This window comes from Tachysurus vachellii, chromosome 2 (genome assembly GCF_030014155.1).
Source record: "Tachysurus vachellii isolate PV-2020 chromosome 2, HZAU_Pvac_v1, whole genome shotgun sequence".
NCBI classification, from domain to species: Eukaryota; Metazoa; Chordata; class Actinopteri; order Siluriformes; family Bagridae; genus Tachysurus; species Tachysurus vachellii.
This window is the reverse complement of record NC_083461.1, coordinates 23,256,067-23,282,510: the sequence shown is the minus strand read 5'-3', so window position 1 is coordinate 23,282,510 and position 26,444 is coordinate 23,256,067. Positions and strand designations below refer to the sequence as shown.

General features: G+C 37.7%; 1 protein-coding gene across 6 annotated transcripts in view; it reads right to left on the bottom strand.

Moving 5' to 3' along the window:
* The window catches only part of tanc2b (tetratricopeptide repeat, ankyrin repeat and coiled-coil containing 2b), a 159,735-nt gene that overhangs the window by 75,414 nt on the left and 57,877 nt on the right, over positions 1 to 26,444 (bottom strand). For 5 of the 6 annotated variants that reach the window (XM_060863870.1, XM_060863869.1, XM_060863872.1 and 2 more), the window contains 2 exons: positions 18,720 to 18,791; positions 17,610 to 17,804 (listed from right to left, as the gene is read on the bottom strand). In XM_060863870.1, the coding sequence (XP_060719853.1) occupies positions 17,610 to 17,804; positions 18,720 to 18,791 (267 nt within the window). Of the gene's footprint in view, positions 1 to 3,226; positions 3,656 to 17,609; positions 17,805 to 18,719; positions 18,792 to 26,444 lie in introns of those variants that run through there. The other variant, XM_060863874.1, reaches the window with a different exon arrangement.

Sequence of the window (26,444 nt, the reverse complement as noted above, 5' to 3'; positions counted from 1 at the left end):
TATAAAGTGACCTAGTGGTCAAAAATGGAACTGCAATAAATGCCAGAAGTCATCGATTAGGGCGGAATCCCACTGCCCTATGCTCAGATGAAGAGTGGGTAATAATAATAATAATAATAATAATAATAATAATAATAATAATAATAATAATAATAATAATAATCATAGAATATAAGCCTTTTTTTCTGTCACATACATTACATTATAGTGAAATTCTTTCTTCACATATACCTGCTTTGGAGCTTGGGGTCAGAACACTGCATTAATAATAATAATAATAATAATAATAATAATAATAATAATAATAATGTACCTTTCTGTGTGAGATAAAATTGTTTTTATTATTAACGTATTATGGTTATTTTTATTTTGTAGCAAATAATTGGAAATAAACATTTTTTTACATTTTTATTTAAAAAAAAAAAAAAAAAAAAGCCAAAGTGTGTCTATGATAAACAAACCCAATTCTACTTTCTGTAATGATTAGAAGAATGAAAGCAGATAACGCAAGTACATCAGAAATGTATGTGCACTATAAGGACCTATTTTGTCATAAAAAAAGAAAGAATTTTCCAGTTTCAAGGTTTTTTTTTGTGGTGTTCGAGATGTAAGACGGTCTTGAAGTGTTTCTAGGGCTTTTGTGACATATCAAACACATTTAAACAAAAAAAAAAAAAACACTAGATAGCTGAATGTTGTCAACTTTCAACTGTCTATAAGATCTATCAGCTTTCATTTCTGTCTTTATTAACGTCACCCTAAGAGCAGATGCTGGATTTATCAACACACAGCTTTTAATACATATGATATTATATCATTATTATTATTATTTCCTCCTTCAAGAAATCAAATATTATGTTAAAATATACTTCAAATATAAATACTAAATCGTACAGTCTTGAGGCACTTAACTGGTTCTCGGCTCATATTTTATTATGTTAGGTATTATAAGACAGTAAATATGTGCTAGCTTTTAATTAACTTGATGCAAACTCTGTATATTCACTCACTGTCTTTGACTGAATAACTTTTGTAAAATAAATAAGAATGAATTTATACAGTGAATAAGCAGAAAAAAAAAAGTTTTTAAGGTAAGTGATTTTTTTTCATTGTATATTTTCACTGTTATTCTGCATGCTAAAAATACATTGTTGTCTTATCTTGATTGTATTACTGTAAAACAACTTCAGCAGTGTTAGAAAGATGCACATTTTGCAGTAACTCATAGCCCTGGGGCCCAGTGAGGTCTTAATGTGGCCCTGGGTGGAGCTGCTGGTGCATGTGTTCGTTAAAAAAACATGAGTGCATTCTCTTTGTTGAATATTGACCATAATTCTTTCATTACAATTCATCAGGCCTTGGTGTGATACCGTTCTGAACATTTAGTCAACGATATGACTAATTCTCAAATTGATTCTAATGATCAAATTAGAGTGGACATTCAGGGATTTAAGAATTTGTAGTTTTTAAGTATTTCTGTATAAAAAGTAAAGTATTGTAAAGTATATACTTTACAATATGTGATCTATTTATAGAAATGTTCAAAAAAAACTTAAACGTTTCTTTTTTTCCCCCCACACAAGTAAAATACATCTCACAAAAAAACATCTCACAAAGAAAAAAACATCTCACACTGACAAAAATGTCTCACACCAAAAAACGTCTCACACAGAAAAACGTCTCACAATTAAAAAAAGTCTCACAATTAAAAAACCTCTCACACTGAGAAAAATGTCTCACACTGAAAAAAGTCTCACAATAAAAAAAAAAAAAAGTCTTACACTGAAAGCCAAAATAGTCCTGAAATATTTTGATATCAGTCATTGTCTGATAATGTCTGATGACATAATTATGTAAAATATATAAACACAGGGACTTGATTTAGTGTATTTTTCTTATCCACTTGAAACTCCTTCCTGGCCACGCCATTCCTAAGTGGTTACAGTTCTGCTCGATTGACCAGGAGGCTATTAGTTAATCCCTTGACCTCCACCGACAATCCCTTGAGCAAAACCATTAACCCTGAGCAGCTCGGACACCTTCTCGGCTTGTAATCCATGTCTGTAAATCACCTTAGTTAAAAGCATTGGCTGACCAAACATATGTAAATAACGCAACAAGCACATTCATCAAAGTCAGAGCCTGATCTAATTCCTGACGTAGAGAAGTATACAGCCTGATAACTTATATTATTTATAGGGTACTCTCTATAAATAAACCGGAACATTTTGTTTACCATCACCTGTAGAGCCGTACTTCTGACGGTATACCGAGGGTATTAATAGTACAGATACATTCCAGCTACATATACATACAGCACCATGCATCATCTCTCAGCCCACACACAGCAAAGCACAGAGGGTAAAGCATCCTTTCACTCCCACACACACACACACCACTCCAACAGCAAAAACGCTGTTCATCACTCACCCACACTCAATCCATCCAGATTCATCCAGAGCCGATTGAACAAAAGACCACATTAGGTTGACCGTTTGAGCCGAGGACAATGCTGCCACACACTCAGCCTCCCACAGGTCCTTTACTTTACATTGTTAAGTTAATCTTTAACGAAGCTCGGTCTGCGCTATAATTGTGCCTCAAGCTGGCGAGATTTCAAGACTTTGTACGTCGTATAAGATCCCAATAACATCCTGAACCCTGAACGCCTGATAAACGATATTTCTAACTAAATGACTCAATTCTACTTAAATCAATGATCATAATCCAGGCTCGTGTAGGAAACAAATCCATTTTTTGAACAAGAGCTTAAGGTAATGAAGATATTTTTGTTTTGTTTTGTTTTAATGCCACCGTGTTTGTACCGGTCCTGGAAGTTCCATTGATGGATTTTTATGTCAGTAGACATAAACAACATTCTTAGATTTTAATCAGCTATATATTTATAACTTAAACCAGAACTTTGGAATCAGCAGACTTTAATCGTTATAACGCTAAATCGGACATAGATATCTCAACTTCAAAGAATTTTGTGTCAACAAACATGGATCCAGGTAAAGCCCAGTTTTGTTTAAATGCCACATTACTCAATGTATCAGTTTATCTAAAATATTATTATACGGAATTGTCCGTAAACGACAATAATAGTCCGTCATGCCCACACTCACAACAATGACATTCTGTAATCTCAGCAAAGCAGCATCAGAGAATAAGAGATACATCAATTAAAAAAAAAAACCACAGAGGGTGGGGTTCGGTGGCTTACCATGCTCATACCAGACCCTGCATTCTCCGTCCAGAGACACACACAGCCCCTGCAGCCGTCTCAGCGATGGCCAGCTCATCCACAACGCCTCTCCGTGTGCCCACACACAAACTCTCTCTCTTTCACACACACACACTCACACTGCAAGGCCTGTGCACTCGATCAGAGTTCCAGCAACCTACTGATGAGTATCAAAGCCTGTTCAGTCAAAACAACCCAAAAACCAGATGGAGGGAGGAGAAGAAAAGCGACACGGAAGGTGGAGCGGCAAAGGCGTCAGTGCAGAGGAAGAGACATCAAGACCGACGCCAACCAGACAGGTAGAAGAAGAGCAACATCAGAACTTCAACTCTTACTCCATAACTCTTTTTTCTTCCCTTTGGGTTAGATCGGTGGTCCCTGAGACGGCTTGAGCGTTTGTCCGCTAGTGTGGGGTAGCATGAAGAGGAGAAAGTGGAGACGGTGGTGTACTGTAGAGTGGAACCATGCAGCAGAAGGAGCGGCAGTAAGGGAGGAGAAACAGAGAGACAGAGAGAGAGAGAGAGAGAGAGAGAGAGAGAGAGAGGGCTCATGTCTTCGCTTTGCTATAGTCCATGAATGGCGCAGTGCTGCTGTTGTCATGGCAACCAGCAGGGAGGGGGTGAGAAAGAGGGAGAGAGAGAGAGCGCGCGTGCGCGCACGAGAGAGAGAGAGAGAGAGAGAGAGATCATGAACTAGAAGAGTGAGACAGTAAGACATTTTTGCAGTGACATGGGAGAGCAGGAATAGATGGTGAACAGGAGCAGGTTTAATACAGCAGCCTCCTACTGTGATGAGCTCAGCTGATCATCATATCACTCTATTCATCACAAGAGCCTTGTTTCATCCTCGCTACCTTAAATGGAGACTATTACTCCATAGCGCAACCTCTGTAACAGTCTGAGTGCTATAGCATGATTTAAATCGTTGACTCACTTGATATTGTATCACGTTAAAATAAAGATTTGAACCCATTCGCTTTATTCTGTTTGGAAATTTCTTTCCAGTAATTGGAATAGATCTGAATTGCATTTTCACACTTTCATTCACAAGCTAACTCGCGATACTAACACCTGATATCCTCAAAGCTTTATTTCAGAAATAGATCTGAGTTGGGGTTTGGGTCTGTGTGGAGTTTCTCTGCATGTATTTGTACAATGAATAAAGTTTATTTGAGTGTGTGTATATATTGTTCTTTTTACATGGAATGTTTATTCCCTACTGTACATCTCAGACCACCAAATTATTCATTACATTACTTACTTATTCATTACTGATACAGTATATTATCTATTACTCAAAGAATTATATAAAATGTATACATTTACATTTCTCTAAACTAATAAACAAATATAATGCAATATACAACCCAACCACAGGGGTGAAAGTTAAAGCGTCAACTCACGACATTCTGGACCAAAGATCTAGAATCATAACATTTAAACTTCATTATTAGATATACAACAAAATGCATCAAAATGTCTGTTAATTAATAGCAGAAATGAATGAACATTTTATCTTTAAACACATCTCACATCTCTCCCACACACACACGTCTCTCTCTCTCTCTCTCTCTTTCTCTCGCTCTCTTTCTCTCTCTCTCTCACCTCTCTCACATTTCTCTCTCTATCTTTCTCTCTCTCACATCTCTCTCTGTCTCACACATCTCTCTCTCTGATTTAGCTCATTTGTAGCTTTTGCCTGTGATATGTGCAGATATGCATTCATTCATTCATTCATTCATCTTCTACCGCTTATCCGAACTACCTCGGGTCACGGGGAGCCTGTGCCTATCTCAGGCGTCATCGGGCATCAAGGCAGGATACACCCTGGACGGAGTGCCAACCCATCGCAGGGCACACACACACACACACACACTCTCATTCACTCACGCAATCACACACTAGGGAGAATTTTCCAGATGCCAATCAACCTACCATGCATGTCTTTGGACCGGGGGAGGAAACCGGAGTACCCGGAGGAAACCCCCAAGGCACGGGGAGAACATGCAAACTCCACACACACAAGGTGGAGGCGGGAATCGAACCCCGACCCTGGAGGTGTGAGGCGAACGTGCTAACCACTAAGCCACCGTGCCCCCCCCCGATATGCATTCTTTAACTGAAATTAAAACATTTTGAAAAGTCAAAATTGTAATTTTATATTTAATAAAAATATTTACATTTATGCAAAGACTGGAAAAAAAAAGTTGTGTATTTCTACACTTGCTCTGTGTCTGGTGAGAAGAGAAGTGAAGAGAAGTGAAGAGAAGAGAAGAGAAGAGAAGAGAAGAGAAGAGAAGAGAAGAGAAGAGAAGAGAAGAGAAGAGAAAGAGTACAACAGATTTAAAATTAAATTGGAATTTTAAATTGGAATTTGAACAAAAGATACCGGGGTCAAGCCGATCAGATGTGCTTGACCCTGTGTGTGTGTAAGTGTGTGTGAGTGAGTGAGTGAGTGTGTGTGTGTGTGTGTGTGTGTGTGTACAGTAAGTGTGTGTGTGTGTGAGTGTGAGTGAGTGTGTGTGTGAGTGTGTGTGTGTGTAAATGTGAGTGTGTGTGTGAGTGTGTGTGTAAGTGTGTGTCTGTGTAAGTGTGAGTGTGTGTGTGTGAGTGTGTGAGTGTGCGAGTGAGTATGTGAGTGTGTGAGTGAGTATGTGAGTGTGCGAGTGAGTATGTGAGTGTGAGTGTGCGAGTGTGAGTATGTGAGTGTGCGAGTTGGTGTGTGTGTAAGTGTGTGTGTGTGTGTAAGTGTTTGTGTGTAAGTGTGTGTTCCTCGTATGTGAAAACATACAGTACTTGGCAATAAAGACCTTTCTGATTCTGATGAGCAAAGGATCCAAAATATGCAAGAATTTTGTCTCTAGGCCTTACGAGTTAGGAACATGAACATAATTGGATTTTTGGACTGTTGGTGGCGCTAGAGGGTTTGAGCTAGACACACGAAAGTTGCTATAGTAACTTCTAAGACTGGCCTCTACATGTGTGCAATTACATAACTTTCCTACGTACCGTTCAATGGGGGGGAGGAGGAGGAGGAGGAGAAGAAGAAGAAGAAGAAGAAGAAGAAGAAGAAGAAGAAGAAGAAGAAGAAGAAGAAGAAGAAGAAGAACTGAACCAAAACTGAACATGACAGAATAGAGTGAAGAAAATAATGAAGCGTAGAACAGACAGATCAGAAGAGAATAGAATAGTAAAAAGAACATAACAAATGAATAGGAAACAGGGTAGAACAGAACTGAGTATATCTGACACAACAATATAGAACAGGAGTATAGCAGACAAAATAGAATAAAATAGAATCAAATAATATACAATATGAGTATTTCCAATAGAATAGAATAAAATGTAATAAATTAGATTACAAGTACACAAGACAGAATAGAATGGAATAAAATAGAATTGAACCAAACAGAAGAAAATAAATTCCGAGTATATCAGACAGAATAGAATGGACTCAAATAGAATAGAATCGAACACATCATGACAAAATAAAATGTGTGTACATCTAATAGAATAGAATCAAATAGAGTAGAATGGCATAAAATATAGCTGACAGAACATATGTGTATATCAGAAAGAATAGAACAGAATAGAAGAGAATAGAATAGATGACTGTAAAGAACAATGACATAGTTAAGAGCATAACAAGTTCATATAAACCAGGACAGAATAGAATTGAACAGTGTATCTGATAGGATACTATAAAATAAAAAATGAGTACAAATATCAGACAAAACAGAATAGAATAGAACGGAATAGAATAGAATAGATGCTCTTCTTTTTCAGAACACACCTTGATTGTTAATCAAGAGTTGAAACATTTAAAGCGAGCAGGCCGAAGCCCATCAATAATTCATTTCCAAGTACAAAGGTTGACTTTTAGTGAAAGCTGTGCTGAATGCTAATCCGCACCGTGCAACGTGTTTCTACTGATTCTACACAGACTGAGATTTACAACTTTAATATCACCTCCTCAGCCTCAGTGTCCTCTCATTGACAACCATCACCTCCACACGGAAAATACATCAACGTCACACACAGAGCGCATTACTCAACTTCTGCTGCTCAACTCTACTGCTTTAGGATCTTTAATACTGGGGAAAGTAAAGGTTATGTACAGTATATATAACATGTAAGATGTATGATCTTCTGAGCCGGAGACTCGAATGTCAGCGGAAGTCGGCCATCTATGTATCAAGGATGTAACGATTCTTAAAAAAATATGAAGCGAATAGCAGAGGTGTCAGGTAATTGTACCCATTGAATTCCATCGTTTGTTTTCCTACTATGGAAGTCAATGGTTACAATCAGCTGTGTGCTTACCATCATTTATCAAAATATCTTCTTTTGTGTTCATCAGAAAAAAGTAATTCATACAGGTTTAGAACGACATGAGGATGAGAAAATGATGACAGAATTTTCATTTTTGGGTGAACTATCCCTTTTGTGTGTAATTTCTATGGAGACACTGAAATGAGTTTGAATTGAGTTTAAAATGAAATTTAATCAGGTACTGAAGTCCTTCCCAGCTGTATGCCAGCTATCAGTTAAGCTTAATACGGCACTCCCGGCCTCAGCAGCCTGTGAAAGTCTGTTTAGTGTTGCAGGGCTGATCTTCAGGCCAAGAAGAGCATGTACTGGCTCAAAGAACTTTGTGAACCAGCTGCTTTTGTGGATGAACAAAGCCTATTAATAAGTCTTCGTCGCATGTTGTTTAAGTCCAATGTGTTTGTTTTAATAAAGGTTATTGATGAAATGCCTCTGAAGTTTGACTTTTTGCACCAATTCAATATTTATAGCCAACTAGTTATATCTTCCGCTCCATGAAACACAACTCAGTAGTACACATATATGGTTCTTTAATGTATTTGCATTGTACTAAATTGTGTTCTTTTTCAATGGGCATATACAGTATGCGGCTGAAACAGGTAGCCTAGTGCATCCCAAATTTTTCATCATTATCATTTTAATATAACATTATATTCATTATGGCCTTTAGAAATATGTTTTTTGAGGAGGTGGGGTAGTGCACAATATGCCCCTGTGGCACAGCCTAAGCTTTTGTCCTTAATGGCATTTTTTCCTTGCATTACTTTTACTTTTATACTTTAAGTAGTTTTGAAACCAGTACTTTTACACTTTTACTTGAGTAAAAAGCTTTAGTTGATACTTCAACTTCTACAGAAGTCTTTTTAAACCCTAGTATCTATACTTCTACCTGAGTAATGAATGTGAATACTTTTTGGTGAATAGAGAGATTAGAGGAATCGAGGAGAGGAGAGATAGAGCGAGGACACACTCATGCTTCCTTTGAAGTATTCAAGAAACTTCTGATGAAATAATAAGAATCGCAAATACAAAATTCATTCATCGTAATTAACCCCTTTATAGCAGTACACTGGGGTTTCTTACTGCTGGCTGGATTTTCTTTTTTTTTTTTTTGACATTTTCAGTCAGGATAGAAGGAATATATGATTTTTTCGATGTGTTGATAATTTCAGTATACGTCATATCTCCATCTCTTTAGTCTTTGTTTCCCTTTCACACTCAGCTAAGAAACAAGGAAGCAAAGAAATCTAGCATTGCCGGTAAAAGTCTGGAAAGCTTCCTTTACTTTTCACTCTGCTCAGGAATTACTGACTGTCTCCTACAAATCACAGACACAGCTGGAAGAAAATCCTCCAGACAAATGATGGAGTTAAACATCTAAATGTCCTTTTAGATATCTGTAGATTTTTGATTTAGGAAGTATAAAAAAAAGCAGTGTGACTTCTTCCTGGTACAAGCGAGTACATCTGCACTGTCACCCTGAAAGGCTGTAAAGCTGCCACCATAGGGGGCATCTAGAACAATAACAATGCTGTTTTACTCTTCAGCTATTGGACAAACAGGAAATTCGTTCATCAGCCTGCTAATAGATTCGGGACGATGACACAGTGCCCACCCAGATATAGGAAAAGAGTCACATGGCTCAACAGCAGTGTTGTGCTAGTTACTAAGAAATAGTAACTAGTTACAGTTACTAGTTACTTCATTCAAAAAGTAACTCAATTACTTTGTTGATTACTTACACCAAAAAGTAACACATTACTGTTAAAAGTAACTTTTTAATTACTTTTTTAAAGAACGTTCTTTAATGTTCCCATTAATGCCCTTTTATGCGTTATGGTCTATACAAACACAAAACTGACTTAAACACAAAGTAATTTTTAAACACTATTTTATTTAAGTCAGACCAGCACAAACTGAATATATCACAAGGATTTCTAACGAGCTAACGAGCTGCCTGAAAGCAGAAACTACATGCCTCGAAGAAGCTAGAAGCTAAACCGGTGTCGGTGGACATGCTCGAAGTGAGTCAAGCCCCTCTAGCCAAACAACAGCGACTAGATTTTAACTGGACTGTTAGCCAGGGACAGATCAACAAAGCTATTGCACAGTATGTTGTTGAAAACATGCAGCCTGTCTCTACTGTGGAGTCACCGGCTTTCAGGAGGTGTTTCGACAGATTGTAGTTGCAGTTTCTCGCAGTAGACAGGACCTTCGAACCAGAAAGACACAGCTTACATTTGCCTAAAAGGTTTTTGTCTTTATGCTCAACTAAAGTGAAATAATGAGCATATTTCCACTTTGAGAAACTTGTCTTGCTCTCGCATTGACTTGCCATTACTGCCGCACATACTTGAGTAAATGGAAACACGCCCACAGTGCGGCGTCTTCGTGTTTACAGGTTGCCATCCACCAGTCCTACAATGTGTCGCTGCTGTAAACAGATTAGTCTGTAGGCTACACTTCAGCCTAAATGAATTAATTTAAAAGTAATGGACAAACGCACCATATGGTAACGGGAACAGAGTTACTTTATTTAAAAAGTAATGCGTTAGAATATTAGTTACTGTCAAAAGTAACTGCGTAACAGTAACGCGTTATTGCCCAACACTGCTCAACAGCAAGCATTTTTTTTAATATTGTTTTTTTGCCTTTTTCTGGACGGATATTACATTAGAAGCAGTTTCTGAGTAACAGCGATGCCATAAATTCCTGCCACAATAGCCATTTTTTGCGCTACGCAGAGGCCAGAGGTTTTGATTCAGTTTTCTTACAGACCATATTAAGTAATTAAGTAAGGTTTTGTGTCTAATACACACAATACATTTACACACTGTTGTGCTGTGCATATAAGACTTATTAAAGTTCACATTAGACCACTTTGATGGCTGCGACATACGTATGCTTGATTATGTCACCGATTTAGGTCATTCTAAGAGCTTTTTATTGCTCAGACCCTGAACAAAATCCACCAGTAATTTGCATAATTTAACAGTCTGAATGGCAAAAAAAGACCTATTGCACTGCAACCCGAAAACGTGAGTCGGATTAAATGCTAAGCGTCTGCTCCATCTTTACAATCAACGAAATTCATCTTCCCGCATTCTCTACCTGCAGGAGGCTCTCTGCTCTGCAAATGTCACATTTCCATTGAGTCCTACAAAATACCGGGGGCGAGGCAGAGATCGGGGCGATGGCAGGCATCACGGAGGCAGGAGGGCAATCGAGAAGAGATTTCTAAAGTCGAGGTTGAGGAATTGAGTGGCAGAATGGGATATAAAACACACTAAGATATGACCTGAGGCTAATCTCTTGGACAGAGTGCTTCTGGATAGAACGCAGGATGTAGAATGACAGCTGTATTGAAAACAAGGCAATGATGTAATTATAGAGTTTTAATCACTGAATGGAGGGGAGGGAGGGAGAGAGGAAGTGGACAGGGTGGTATAATCTCATCATGCAGGCTAATGGGTACGGAGAGGCCAATGTAATTTCGTCTCTTCGAGTGGGAATCCGTTGGGATGGCGGTAATCGTATTGATTGTGGTGGCTAATTAACGTCTGATACGAGGTATGATGGTGGGATCAGAGCCCTGAGGGCTGGCGGTTCAAATATCTCAAATCATGGAACTTCACACACTCAGGCAAGCTTGAGCAATCAACAAGTTGGCTATAAACAGCACATATGTACCCCTTCTTCAACCACCACTACCCTCCCCAAGTACCCCATACCACTGTGCAGAAATAGCCGGCGATGACGAGCTGCTCTAGATGCCACAAAGCGCCGCCTGATTAAACGTCAATAAATCAGCCGAGCCATGCTGAGGTTGCATGACTAGCGATGTTGTTACAATCTGAGGTGGCTACGCTTCAGGTGTCTAGCTACTGCCTATGTGCGTCAAAGGCAAAAACAGGACAAAAGCAAACGACATTCATGGCCCGGGGACTGGAAAGTTGCGCATCCTTCTAAAGACCCTCTCTTGGCACAGGCACTGGTGGAAGAAGAAGGGCCTCCTGGGAGTCAGGAAGGGGCCGCATTGATCCGTTAAAAAGGTCAGAGCCCTCATGCTGTGCTTTGTTTGGCAAGGGAAGTGAATTGGTGGAAAAATCTCTCGTCTCCCTCTTGCCACCATGCAATCATAGAGGCGGCGAGATAAGGCCAGAGAAGATAAAATTCAAATCCGTCACTCCAGAAACACATGCTTTGCATAATTCAGGTCCAGAAATCGAGGTCCGCTAACAACTAACAACAATTTTTTTAAATATCATTTATAATTACAACCTTTCATTTTTAGCATTGTCTACCAATCAGCATTATGTAACATCTAATTTCATTCAAATGGCACGGTATACAGTATTTCTATTCAATTCATTAACTAGCTTGGTCCTGATGATTAGCATGGCACACCTTTATCACCTGAGCCTGGGCACCATAGCCTAGCTTTTATTTTTATATGGTTTTCTTCAGAACATGCAAAAGATGAATAAACAGCACAGAATGAAACAGCTCGCTCATAAAGCAACGACTTTCATTAAGGCAGATGAGAAGCTCTGCATGGCAGCTTACACCAAAGAATTACAAATGAGCCACCAACAAAACACTCCAAATTACTGCTTAGAATTAAAGTCATACAGCTTAGCTCACAAGCTCAGCTCGACAGTCATGACCAAGTGAACCCTGATTATTATTTTTAGAGGTCTAATCAAGGTGTGTTATCCCAATAACTACAAGTACAAATAGTGAACCACACAAATATATTCCATGCACTACTAACCTTGGTGTTCGGCATCAAATGTCACTCTATCATATATATCTGAATATTGCACTAACACTGCTGAACTTTATGCATAAAAGTAACTAATCTATATCCATATACTACATTTTTATATTTTCTTTATATTTTTCAGTTTCAACCTGTTTAGTTTTTATTGCAATTCTATACTTAGTCCATTTTTTGACACCTATTTATGGCACACATGTCGTACTGTGTATGATTGTGTTTACAACCAATAAAAGTAGATTTCTTTTTGTAAACATTTTGTATATCGTCGCTGTCGGGCGGAAACCTCGTATGTCCAAATTTTGTCAATTTCATATTTTTTCACATATCGATGCTATTGGTCAGTCCCCACGTGGGTCTGTTATTTTTACAAGTTATTAACCAATCTAAAGTCTTGAAAATAGCTTGAGCGCAAATCTCATAACTCTTGAGCGCAAAACTTGAGCGCAAATCTCATAACATAATTCAGGACAGGAATTTTCCACTGCAACGCGGACTAAACCCTGTGCACTGCAGATAAGGTACGGCGTTTTTTTAATTTATACGATACGAGGATTCCGCCTGACAGCGACGATATATAGAATATTTATACAAATTTTTAATTTCATTCTATTTATTTCTCTTGTAATCTGAAGCAGTCTCTGGCAAAATAATTTCTTTCTTTTAATACAGTTCTATCTTACCTTATTCTATCTTATTTTAAATATACACACTACTTATGCACTAAAACTGCACACACATGCACATGACAGCGACACTATTCTATTTATTTTTCCTTGTTCAGATAATTCCATTTAGGGGGGCACAGTGGCTTAGTGGTTTGCCTCACACCTCCAGGGTTGGGGTCGATTCCCGCCTCCACCTTGTGTGTGTGGAGTTTGCATGTTCTCCCCGTGCCTTGGGGGTTTCCCCGGGTACTCCGGTTTCCTCCCCGGTCCAAAAACATGCATGGTAGGTTGATTGGCATCTCTGGAAAAATTGTCCGTAGTGTGTGAGTGTGTGAGTGAATGAGAATGTGTGTGCCCTGCGATGGGTTGGCACTCCGTCCAGGGTGTATCCTGCCTTGATGCCCAATGACGCCTGAGATAGGCACAGGCTCCCCGTGACCCGAGGTAGTTCAGATAAGCGGTAGAAAATGAGTGAGAGAGAAATAATTCCATTTACTGCATAAAGTATTCCCTTCATTTCCAATTTATATTTTATTTTATTTTTAAATTTCAAATTTTTCATTCGACAAATTTTTTTTTTTAATATACAACCCTCATTTCACTGCATGTTTTATGTACGACTGAAAGATTCGAATTTGAATGATGATATATATTCTTGAAATATTTAAAAATAAAATTGAATATGAATATGAAATTGTTGGAAAGTAAAATGCAGAAAAATAATGGAAATTAAATGAAAATGGAAAAAAATATTGATGCTGTGTTTGTTAAAATGTTTACATCTGAGGAATTTACTGCACTAAATAAATAAATAAAAATAGTTTTCAAAAGTTTTCATAAGTTAAAAAATTAATTAAATAAATAATGTATATTTATTACTCATCTACACTTTTAAACAAAATACAAAAGAATTCTTATATTATTTTATTTTATATGTTCCGATCTCCAATCTGTTCTTGTTTTTGACCAACACATGATGGCAGCACTCTCTAGTGGAGACGAATGGCCTGTTGCTCAAACCCCTTACTTGTTCTCATCTAAACTGCAGCAATAAGACCCACCCACACAGTCATTTCCAGCTCTCAGTCACTTTCCAATCTCCTTGAATTAAATACTGAAATCTCCTATATTACAACCATGGGAGTAAATGTATTATCAACTGCTGGCCTTGAACAAATAACCGGAGCATGTAATGCATAATGCATGAGGCTGGGAAGCTGGGGGTATTAATCAGCTACTGACAGATCATCTACATATATGTACAAATACAAGCATCATTCAAAACAATCCACTCTAACAATAATAAAAACAATTATTCTTATTATAACTACTTTTTAACACCTCAATAAATATTAGAAATAAATAGAAATTCTTTAGCCTATGCAGGATTGTGGAGATCTTGGATCCTGTACTAGTGGACTCGGGGCACAAGGTTGCGGACATCCTGCCTGGATGGGGTGAGGTGGAAAACACTGGACTGGGTGAGAAACCCTGAGGAGGATTTGGGGCATTAGGCAGGGGACACCTTGTATGAGGTGGCAAGTCATCAAACACACACTCACACACCCATTCATACAATAGGGGGAATTTAGAGATGCCAATCAGGCTATGATGCATGATTTTGGACTCAGGGAGGAAACCGGAGTACATGGAGGAAAACCGCAAAGCATAATGACCCTACACATGCACAGAATTGGCAAGTATTGAACCCCCAACCCCTGGCAGTGGGAGTCAAATTTGCACATTTTTGTCTTACAACATGAATTTGTTTGGTCAAACCTAAAATATCTCTCTTGGGAAGTTGAGTCATGTCAACTGGACTTTCTTGTTAGATCGAAACCCTTCAGTAATCATCCGAACAGCTTCTTCCATTTAAGGGAAGTTGGCAGGATTCCACAAATTTGTATCCTCCAGGGTCAATGATCCTTCCCTCCCTGAATAGCCTCGTTAAAGGAACAATGAGATGGTGAGATGGTAAAAGAGAGTCATTAGGTAACGTAATGACCCCAGAGAAACGAGAGTAGAGAGAGAGAGTATTGAAGAACTAGATTTTTAAAGTTCGTCATGACAAACTTTGATGTTGGCTTTGACGGTGCAAGTAATCGCAAAGGCCTGTGCTTTTTGGAGATGAGTGGACATAGGGTCAGTGTTACTTTTGGAGGCAAGTGGACAGAAAGATAGGGTGCAAAAACATTTGGAGGCAAGTGGAAACGAGCATGTGACGTCATCCGAATACTCCTGAGGAAGTTCCCCCCATTGGGCTAAGTGTTTTGATATGTCATATGTCCATGTTGTACTAATTCTTTTTTTTCATGTGACATCATGCGACGTGACCAGAATACACGTGAGGCAGTTCTGCTCATTGTGCTGAGTGTTTTGACATGTAACAAGTCCATGTTGTGCTAATTTTTAATTTTCATGTGACATCACATAACGTCACGTGACATCATCAGAATACCTGTGAGGAAGTTCCCCTCATTGTTCTGAGTGTTTTGATATGTCACATGTCGACAAAAAGTTTTTTGATTTTGCATATTTTGGGGCGGGGCTGCGGCACAACCAAAAGGCCAGTCGGTACACCAATTTAAAAGTTTGTTCAGAGTATCACCCTAAAGGTGATGGTGTAGATAGTTCAAAAGCTTGCCGAGTTATAAACCTCCAAAGTTTATAATGGGAGTCTAGGGGAAAAAAGGCCATTTTGAGACCCGGTACCGGAAGTACCGGTACTCGGATCGCTTAGAAAAGTAATAGCAACAAACTTCAGACCAGGGTCTACCACATATCCGAATTTGGTGCATGTGGCTCAAAAGCCCTAGGAGGAGTTACTCTTGATAAATTTTTGTCTAAGCTTAAATAGGAAAACAGAATGTTGGCTTCTACAAAGCCAACATAATTGGGGTATATACTAAAATTTCACTCAATGAATGTGGTATCATTTCTATAGAGTCTAGGTAGAAGTAGTAAACTGTAATTCCTCTTTTTTCCTAACATAAGCCAACACACCTGGCAACATTCTCGCAAGTCAGACTTCTAGCTAACACTACAGATTGTGGTCGTTTTTCCTGACACAATATGATTAAATATACCTACTTTCTTTAAAAGGGAAGGCAGGCGGTGCAAATAGGTAACCACAGTTAGCTGGATTTGCATAAACTGGAACAAAGGCTACCGTGCAAAATCCTGGAAACAGTGCGGCCTTGCTGTCGTTCAGCTTGGAAAATGATTTAATGCAAAGCAAACAAAGCTCTTGAATAAATGTTAAAAAGTAATCCAGAGACTGTGTCTTGTTTCAAAATGCTTATTGTTCTCACACTGTTTATAAACTGTGTTGCCTCCTTCAAGTGAAATAAAAACAAAAGCAGTGTTGGGCAATAACGCGTTACTGTAACGCAGTTACTTTTGACAGTAACTAATACTCTAACGCATTACTTTTTAAATAAAGTAACTCTGTTACCGTTACCATATGGTGCGTTTGTCCGTTACTTTTAAATTAATTTATTTAGGCTGAAGTGTAGCCTACAGACTAATCTGTTTACAGCAGCGACACATTGTAGGATTGGTGGATGCCAACCTGTAAACACGAAGACGCCGCACTGTGGGCGTGTTTCCGTTTATTCAAGTATGTGCGGCAGTAATGGCGAGTCAATGCAAGAGCAAGACGAGTTTCTCTAAGTGGAAAATGCTCATTATTTCACTTCAGTTGAGCATAAAGACAAAGGCAAATGTAAGCTGTGTCTTTCTGGTTCGAAGGTCCTGTCTACTGTGATAAACAGCAACTCCAATCTGTCGAAGCACCTCCAGAAACTACATGCCTCCACAAAGCTAGAAGCTAACCCGGTGTCGGTAGACACACTCGAAGTGAGTCAAGCCCCTCCAGCCAAACAACAGCGACTAGATTTTAACCGGACTGTTAGCCAGGGACAGATCAATTTTGTGTTTGTATAGACCATAACGCATAAAAGGGCATTAATGGGAACATTAAAGAATGTTCTTTAAAAAAAGTAATTAAAAGTTACTTTTAACAGTAATGTGTTACTTTTTGGTGTAAGTAATCAACAAAGTAATTGAGTTGAATGAAGTAACTTGTAACTGTAACTAGTTACTACTTCTTAGTAACTAGCACAACACTGAACAAAAGTGTGTAGATGAATGTACAGTACCAGAGAATCTGATCCAGTGTTCAGAATTGACTCATGGACTGTTTGAGGCTGAAACTACATCTGCCTCAAGTTATCTCTTATCTACTGTTGGTCTTAAGCAAGTCCTTCATGAATTGTTCACTTTATCATAGAGAGTTGCATACATCTCACAGCTATACATACACACATATATATATATATATATATATATATATATATATATATATATATATATATATATATATATATATATAGTGATGCTCAATATTTTTGAGCGACTGTTACTGTTGGGGACTAGGTGTGGGTGTGTCCAGTAATAAAACAAAGTTTAACTTTATGCAAATAAGCAGCAACTCAGTGCAGTGACCACCAATTGGAGTAAGAGTACAGTTTCTTCATCTCGGATGAAACAATGCAGACACACAGTGCTGAATATTAGATACATACCTGTAGCTGAACCGGTGCTGATCTTCTTCACTGGCTGAAGTCGCACGTTGACTGTCTGATGAGCCAGAAGAGGAGAGGAAGGGAGGGATCGAGACACCCCCTCCATGATGCGCATGTGCTGTAGACCCTCGGCCATGGAAAGAGGCGGAACGTCGTAGTCTCCTTCAAAGGCACACTCACTGTCAATGCTGCTACCTACAGTACGGCGGAACACACGCAGATGCAGATCTCATCAAATACATAACACAGACATTTTTGCTTTCAAAAATGGATATTTGCTAGATCTTGTTGTAAGCTGCCTAAGCTTTTATCGGAACCCTAATAAAACCCCCTGTATCTTACTCATGCTATTATCCAATCAGCCAGTCAAATGGCTAGGATTCTTATTTTAAAAATCTTCTGATTTCCTGGGATTTTCTCACACAGCAGTTTCTAAAACGTATACAGAAAATCTGAAAGATTATTTGAAGCCCTTGACCTGTTCCAGCATGCCAGATCATCCACCTAATGGATAACTGCTTGAACTACTGGTTGTTCCTATTAATGTGGCCAGTGAGTCTGTTTTGTTTTTATTATTTAATTCAATTTATTATTCAAACATAATTTTATAAAAAAGAAGCATTTCTCTAATGTTATACAAATTAGTCATTTAAACCAAAGCATTAAAACGTCAGTGTGTCTTTCAAAAAATGCATCATTTATGCATCCATTTCTTCAGTGGTGCTGCAGTGATAGTGTCTACATGATGTCTGTATTCACTTTTTTCAGTTTCATAACTGTTCTTATACAAGCTTAGCATTCATAGCATGTATTGTCAAACTCTTAAGCTTGCTATTCTTTTGCTGCAATATATCAGAAATTAAAATATTGCTGCAGAAATCCATGTCAGAAACTGGCATATTAATCAACAATCTACAAACCCAATACCAAATTCCTCGAGGCAATAACAAGCAAATAAACATGAACATGAAGATTAGCTAATCATACAGCTTATCTCTAGACAACATCTCTCATTTCCCAAAGGAAAAAGCAATCTTTTTTTTTTTTTGCAAGAGTGTAAGCTGTGCTTTGGCAGTGTTGCACTATATCATGTCGCTGCAGATATCCTACCTTGGCCGACGAAACTGTGGTGAGGATCTAAGCTGGCACTCCGTAGGTCGCTGACCTCTTCACTTCCTCCATCTGCAGAAGTTGAGAGGGAGAAAGAGGAGAGAGTGTGAGCATGGCGAGGATAAGGAGGAGAAAGCTCTAAATAGCTAACGGGTCCCTGCTGTAGAAGGTACGCAACACGCGGGTCCGTGAGCCACGTCCGAGCTTGGAGAATTCCCATGAATGTGCTCATGCACAGGCCCTCCACACTGCTCCGGTTCCGCAGAGACCCTTTCCTCAGGATGAAGTACTGAGAGACAGAGGACAGGCTCTGTTTCCTTATCTTTCCCATCACTGCTAGTTTGAAGACTAACCTCAGCTCATAGATGACTATGCATAAAGACTTTTACACCCAACTGAGAGAAAGTTACCTTCCTGCACTGCAGTAAATGACTGGACTGGAGAGTGATTACACTATCGCCACAGCTGCTGTACATTAGCTTGTTTGCTGATTGATTAGCATTGTGCTAACTGTAGCCAAATCAATTACCGTGTTCCAGAGGTGGGTAGTAACGAGTTACATTTACTCCGTTACATTTACTTGAGTAAGCTTTTGAAAAAATTATACTTCTAGGAGTAGTTTTAAATCATTATACATTTTACTTTTACTTGAGTAGAATTTTGAAGAAGAAACTGTACTCTTACTCCGCTACATTAGGCTACAATGATCTTGTTACTTTTCTTTTTACCTCTTTGGTATTCTATTCTTTGGTGCTCTACCACGTGACTGTGTTTCACCAATCAAACGTAGTTGTGCAGTCTCGTCATGTTACCATACTCAATCTCAGACCTGCAGTTACAGACCTGTATAAATTTCTTTGTTCTGATGAACATGAAGGAAGATATTTTGAGAAACAAAAACAGCTTTGCAACCAGAAGCTTTAGCTTACCTGAAACTAAGGAAAGTACTAGAGGCTTCCTGAAATTAATTAAAGGAGTAGAGATGTATTTCATTATTATTGCACTTTCATCAAGGCATCAAATGTGCAACAATCACAACACAAAAGAAATGAAATGTGTGTGTGTGTGTTTCCTTCTGTTGTTCTGTCACTGGAGACACACAGTTTATGAGAATTTATGGGCTGCCTCGTTCTAGTTCTGCCTGGTAAAAAAGTATAAAGGTTTGGAAATTTGTGTTACTTGTGCATATTTATTTATTTTTTATTATTATTTTATTTATTAAGTACTTGAATTTACCTGAATTATTTTAATTTAAGCTATTTTGTAATTAATTTTAATTTATTTTATTGATTGGATGAGCCATAATTTGCCTTTATTTTGTATTTTTGTCTGTCTGATTGTTGTCGTGTTAAAAAATAAATCAGACGTTACTCAACAGTTACTCAGTACTTGAGTCGTTTTTTCACCAAGTACTTTTTTACTCTTATTCAAGTAATTATTTGGATGTCTACTTTTTACTTTTACTTGAGTCATATCAAGTCTACTCTACCCACCTCTGCCGTGTTCCCGAGGGATCATATCAGCCTCAATCTGGTTGCAAGAGAGAGATAGTGGATAAGGATTTAACTCCTTTAGGAGCAAGTAGATGACACCAAGTGGCCTCTTTTCAGCTCTGGATTAAGATTCATACTATTTTTGGGTGTTGAGTAGTTTTCACAAGAATTCATGGACGATAAAAGAAAAAAAATCTGTTTGGGTTTTATTTATTGAGCTACACTGTTAATCATCTGTGATGCTGTGAAACATGCATGGCATATATCATAGTCAGACCAAAGAGTCGTTCTCGGCCACAGACTAGCAAATCTGAATACCTTATCAGGAAGGTAATTAAAAAAAAAAACTTCATTTATCACATTACATGATGCTACAGTACAGTTCACATACACCAGCTTTGTTAGGAAGTCAGAATACAGGTTCCTATAACCAGAAACACAGAAACACTATTTCAAAGCCTTAACCAATCAGCACTCAAGAGATTTCAGTGATTTTTTTTTTTTTTTTTGCCAAAAATGTTACCATTAAAATAAATGTGCATTGTTGTGTAGTGTTAGTAATAAAAAAAAACTGCTTAAAACCACAGTGACTTTGGAACTGAACACAGATACAGATATTTGTTATATTGATACTGAAACTAAACAGATACTGATAGTAAAGTGTGATCCTGAGAATGAAAATAAAGAGATATCGATACTGAAGAGATACTGACACTGATAATAAAAAATACTGATACTAAAAAAATACTGATACTAAAGAGATACTGATAGTAAAGAGATACTGATACTAAAGAAATACTAATACTAAAGAGATACTGATACTAAAGAAATACTGATACTAAAGAGATACTGATACTAAACAAATACTGATACTAAAGGGATACTGATACTTAAGAGATACCGATACTAAACAAATACTGATACTAATACTTAAGAGATACTAATAGTAAAGAAATACTGATACTAAAGAAATACTGATACTAAAGAGATACTTATACTGATACTTAGGAGATACTAATACTAAAGAAATACTGATACTAAAGAAATACTGTAATAAAGAAATACTGATACTAAAGAGATACTTATACTGATACTTAAGAGATACTAATACTAAAGAAATACTGATACTAAAGAAATACTGTAATAAAGAAATACTGATACTAAAGAGATACTTATACTGATACTTAAGAGATACTAATACTAAAGAAATACTGATACTGATACTTAAGAGATACTAATACTAAAAATACTGATACTAAAGAGATACTGATACTGATACTTAAGAGATACTAATACTAAAAAGATACTGATACTAAAGAGATACTGATACTAAAGAGATACTGATACTAAAGAGATACTGATACTGATACTTAAGAGATACTAATACTAAAGAGATACTGATACTTAAGAGATATTAATACTAAAGAAATACTGATACTAAAGAAATACTGATACTAAAGAGATACTGATACTTAAGAGATACTAATACTAAAGAAATACTGATACTACAGAGATACTGATACTCAAGAGATACTGATACTAAACAAATACTGATACTGATACTAAACAAATACTGATACTGATACTAAACAAATACTGATACTTAACAAATACTGATACTAAAGAGATACTGATACTAAAGAGATAATGATAGTGGTATTGCAATTCACACCTAATGCACACACATATGCTGGTCGTGAGACCTGTGATGTCTAGTGTATATTGGTGTGTAAAGATCAAGCTGACTGATAGCTGAATATTAGTATCCTTGGGCCCAAACGCTGCGGCGTATCGAATGTCCAGTGCTGTGCAACCTCAATTCTTACCCTCACACAGTCCTGAGTCTAAATCTTTGTTTAACACTCACAAATAACGACTGTTGCCTTTTCCAACTGTTATATGGACCACAGAAAAAAAAATCAAGAAACTGCCTACAATGCTTTTCAAATGATTGATGCTAAATTAATTTTGGCAGGCTTGTATATTCCAGCAATAGCATGCCTCCACATTTATTGGAAATTTCTGTCTAGTTAAAGAAGCATCAAGCGCGAATTTAGCAGAGCCAAGATCAATTTCCCATTAAGTGCCAAGACGGGACAAATGAAAACACTTTCTCTCTGTAAAATCACTTCTAGAGATCAAGATAAGAGTTCATATTTATATTGGAACTGCTAAGGCTTTCAAAGCCTCAGGCTTCCTGCGTTGAATTTTACGAAGAAAAATTGCTGATTTACAGTCTGAGGTTGATCGTGATGGTTACAGGTACAGAGTGGACACAGTGGAATCAAATGAATACGTGATGATGAATCAACAACAAACAAAGCTTCAATTATTCTAAAGTACTTGCACTGAACCACTCGCTATTTTAGTGAAATAGAGGTAAGCTAAATTGTTAAAATGTCGCATATGTTATACTGTATCTTCACATTCATATTGGCTCCACAATTTAATCCAAAACACTGAGCAGCTGAATGACAAAGGCCTTGTTCATAGACCCAAAAGTGTGTCAGATGTGGGATTTGAACCATAATGTGACTAGAAACAAAACTGAACCACTCAGCTACTGCTAAATAGATCTTACTTGAATCATAATTAATGATTATAAATATGTACATAACTATATGGTAAAGACTGTAAAAAAAAAACACAAACCTTAAACCTCACAATATATTAGTCACATCTAATCCATTCTGCATTGGAATTTCTGTAACTGTCTGCTTGGTGAATTGATGAAAATGCAGCAGAAGTAGTCAATTTCCAGCAGACTTGCTTTAAAATTTCAAGAGATGTACTTGAATGAATCATCAGTGATAAAAGTGTAATAACACAGACATCTGTGCAGGAAAGAACGCATCAAACTGCACATTACTCAATCTCTCTCTCTTTCTGTTTCCTGTTCCTGTGATATTTTTATATCAATATTTTATGTATCCTTTAAAATACGATTAAGATGTTGAAGAGATAGCGGTGCTACTGTGTAAGTGATATCGGAAGGAAGAAAAAAAAAATAGAGACAGGGAGATGGAAAATGTCAGTCGTATGAATTAAATGAATTTCTTCCATGTAGCATTAGCCAGAGTGACAGCAGTATGTAAATACCGTCAGACCTTATGCAACGTTAGCTTGAGGACGAGACGGTGGCTGCGTCAACGGGACCGCACTCGCCGGCAGACAGGAGTAAGGCAGAGGTGAAGAGAAATAAACAGAAGAAAAGACAATGGAATGAAATGAACCAATATGAAAATGTAATCCTAAAAATAAATAAATAAATAAATAAATAAATAAATAAATAAATAAAAAGTAAAAGTTGACCTTTGTTTAATATCTTATACAGGAGAAACTTAAATAAATAAATAAATAAATGATCGTAAATGACTTTAATATCTATCAGCATTTAATACTCAATGATGCAAAAGTTTTATTTTATGAATCATTTTCTGCCCTAATAGCAGTGCAGGTGCGATTCACCTCTCGCTACATCTCTAGCTTGAAGAGAGTGATGCGGCAGAGCTTTACTCCTTTAGTCTGTTCCTTGGCTATAAACTTCCTGTTAACTTTTAATCATCTGGTCTTATAACTTATAACTGACCATTCGAATCATTTGACCATTATAACTTCACCTCCGAGGCAACAGTTGACTTTTATTGTGCATGGAATAAAACAAGGAAGTGGACGTTAAAGCAGCTAACAAAACACAACACTACACGACATCGACGGAAGTATGACAAAAGTGACCCAGAAACCAGAATTAATCAAACATGAGTGATGAGTATGTTTGAGGTATCAAGGAACCGTACTGAGGATGATGGGTAATGTAGTTATTTAAGCACTGAGCACTAGCAGTTTCTTCAAAATTGTTCGATTTTGTTCATACAGCTAAATCTAATATGATATCTGCAGTATAATGAAAATTTATATTGAATTAAAGTCACTTTTCAACCTCCACTGGCCTGATTCATTCCAACAGGCCCAAGTCTTTCTGTTCACCTGCTCTCACTCTGAGCTACTGTACCACAGGTTTATAAAGCACATTCAACCTAAAGACTGCAATTTCCCACCTGTCATTGTAACAAAACTCCACCATTCCACTCGAATGCTTTATACCTGCCTGCGAAGGCACACTTTAAAAGTGCTTGCACTCCAGACCCTACCACCTTCACCTTTTCTTCCTTTCTTTTTCATGTTTCTAATTTCAAACACATCTTACCTAAAGCTGACGTCTAACCTAACAGCTAAAAGAGGAATGAATCCAGCTTTACTCTGAAAAATCCCACTGTAAAAGAATTCCACGGTCGTGAGTTAAGATCCGTGGACAGAAAATATTCTTAAGGATATCGTTGGTCACTCTGAGGAATGTTTCGGTTCAGTGTAGCACTAATTTCTGCATATAATCAGCCATGGAGAACTTGATGGTGTTATAAAATTTGGGTCATCTCTAAAGAGTCCTGTAGTGTGATTGGATGAATTTGTACCATTTTATACTTTACTTTATACTTTACTTTATAAATAGTATAGTATTTGGTTCAAATAGTATACCAAAATTCTATCTATCTGATGTGTAGAAGAAAGAAGATCAAAGTGAATTAAGCACAAGATAGGTTGAACAGACCCACTAAACCATCTCCAGGCTCTGTAAAGTTCAGTCTTCTGAGTTTTTTTTTTTCAGTATCTGATGTGGATATGGTTAAGCCAGACACGCATTATTGATGCTGGTTAGACACACAATATAATATCGTACCCACACGAGCATTGTATGTCCAGCTTAACCTCATATATAATGAATAATGATCAAATCCTAAGAGAGATCATGTCGAAAGCTTTCAAGCTATCCCTGGTGTCTGTTTACATTGGGGAGCCCAAGAAACCCGCAATAACATAAGTAAGTGTTGTACATACAGTAGTAGCTGCATTGATTCGATACTTAACATTAAAAACATTAATACTTTATTAGTCATTCAGCTCCATGTAGCAATAATCCAGGAGCGAGACACACAAACCGAAGTAGGAAAATGCAAATAAATATGAAACATATGGACATGGTGTACACAAATGATGTATTAAATCAGGTATACAATTATAGACAAAAACGCAAGCAAAGTAAACAAACTCTGGTACCATGGTAACATGTTCAGTTACATATACAGAGATAATTGTACGTGTAATCAAATACAGTTGTGCACTGAGCCACACCCACACATACACACACACACAAACACAAACACACACTCACACACACTCATAGCCTTGGCTCACCTCTGGCTACAACAATGTGTTTCCATAGTGCTTGAAAATCCTGAGGTGAGCAGCGTCTGCACAAATTCCACACAAAGAGACACAGAGCAAGAGAGAGGAAGAGAATATAGAGGGAGGGGTAGACAGATGAGAGAAGAATGCTAATGAAGAGAGAGGACAGAGACGATGGAAAAAGGAGGAGAAAGGAAGAGAAAGCAAAAGAAGGAAGGATAGAAAGAAAGAGAGAAGAGTTCAGACTGACGAAGGGCTTTCGGGACTCTGAGCTGCATGGAAAGCAAGCACCAGGTGTCTCTGTGTGTGTGTGTGTGTGTGTGTGTGTGTGTGTGTGTGTGTGTGTGTGTGTGTGTGTGTGTGTGTGAGAGAGTGTGTGTACAGTACATACAAATGAGTGCACACACATACACCAGCAGCAGCAGCAGGCATGTGTCCTTTCTGTTAAGGGTTATAACTCTCTTCTTGTTCTCCCACTCAGTTCTCCCACTCTTTTATAGATATAGCTGGATGTTCTACATTAAAGCACTGGACACTGTTTTTATTGCCATTTTCTCGTTTCAATGTCAAACACATTCGACCAAAGAGGCAACTCAGATACACACACACACACACACAAAAACTGTCTTATGCTAGTAGTCCGTACATATCAGTGTAGTCATAACATTGTCCAGAATGATGGTGATAATGCTCACCAATAGTTACATGTCTTTCTTTCTTTCTTTCTTTCTTTCTTTCTTTCATACACACACACACCTTTGAGCAAGGTGTGGTCGGTGCAGCTTGAATGATTGAGCAGTTCAGACTCAACATGCACTCCTTCCCTGTACTCTACAGCAGCAGCATTTTTCAACTCTGACACTGACTTTCAGGCGAAAATCCATTCTGTTCTTCATCATGGCACAAAACATGGCACCTGATTCGTTTTATTTTCATTACCACTGGTGCAGGCAGCAACCTGCAAAGGTTTGAAAGTGGAATGAAAGCA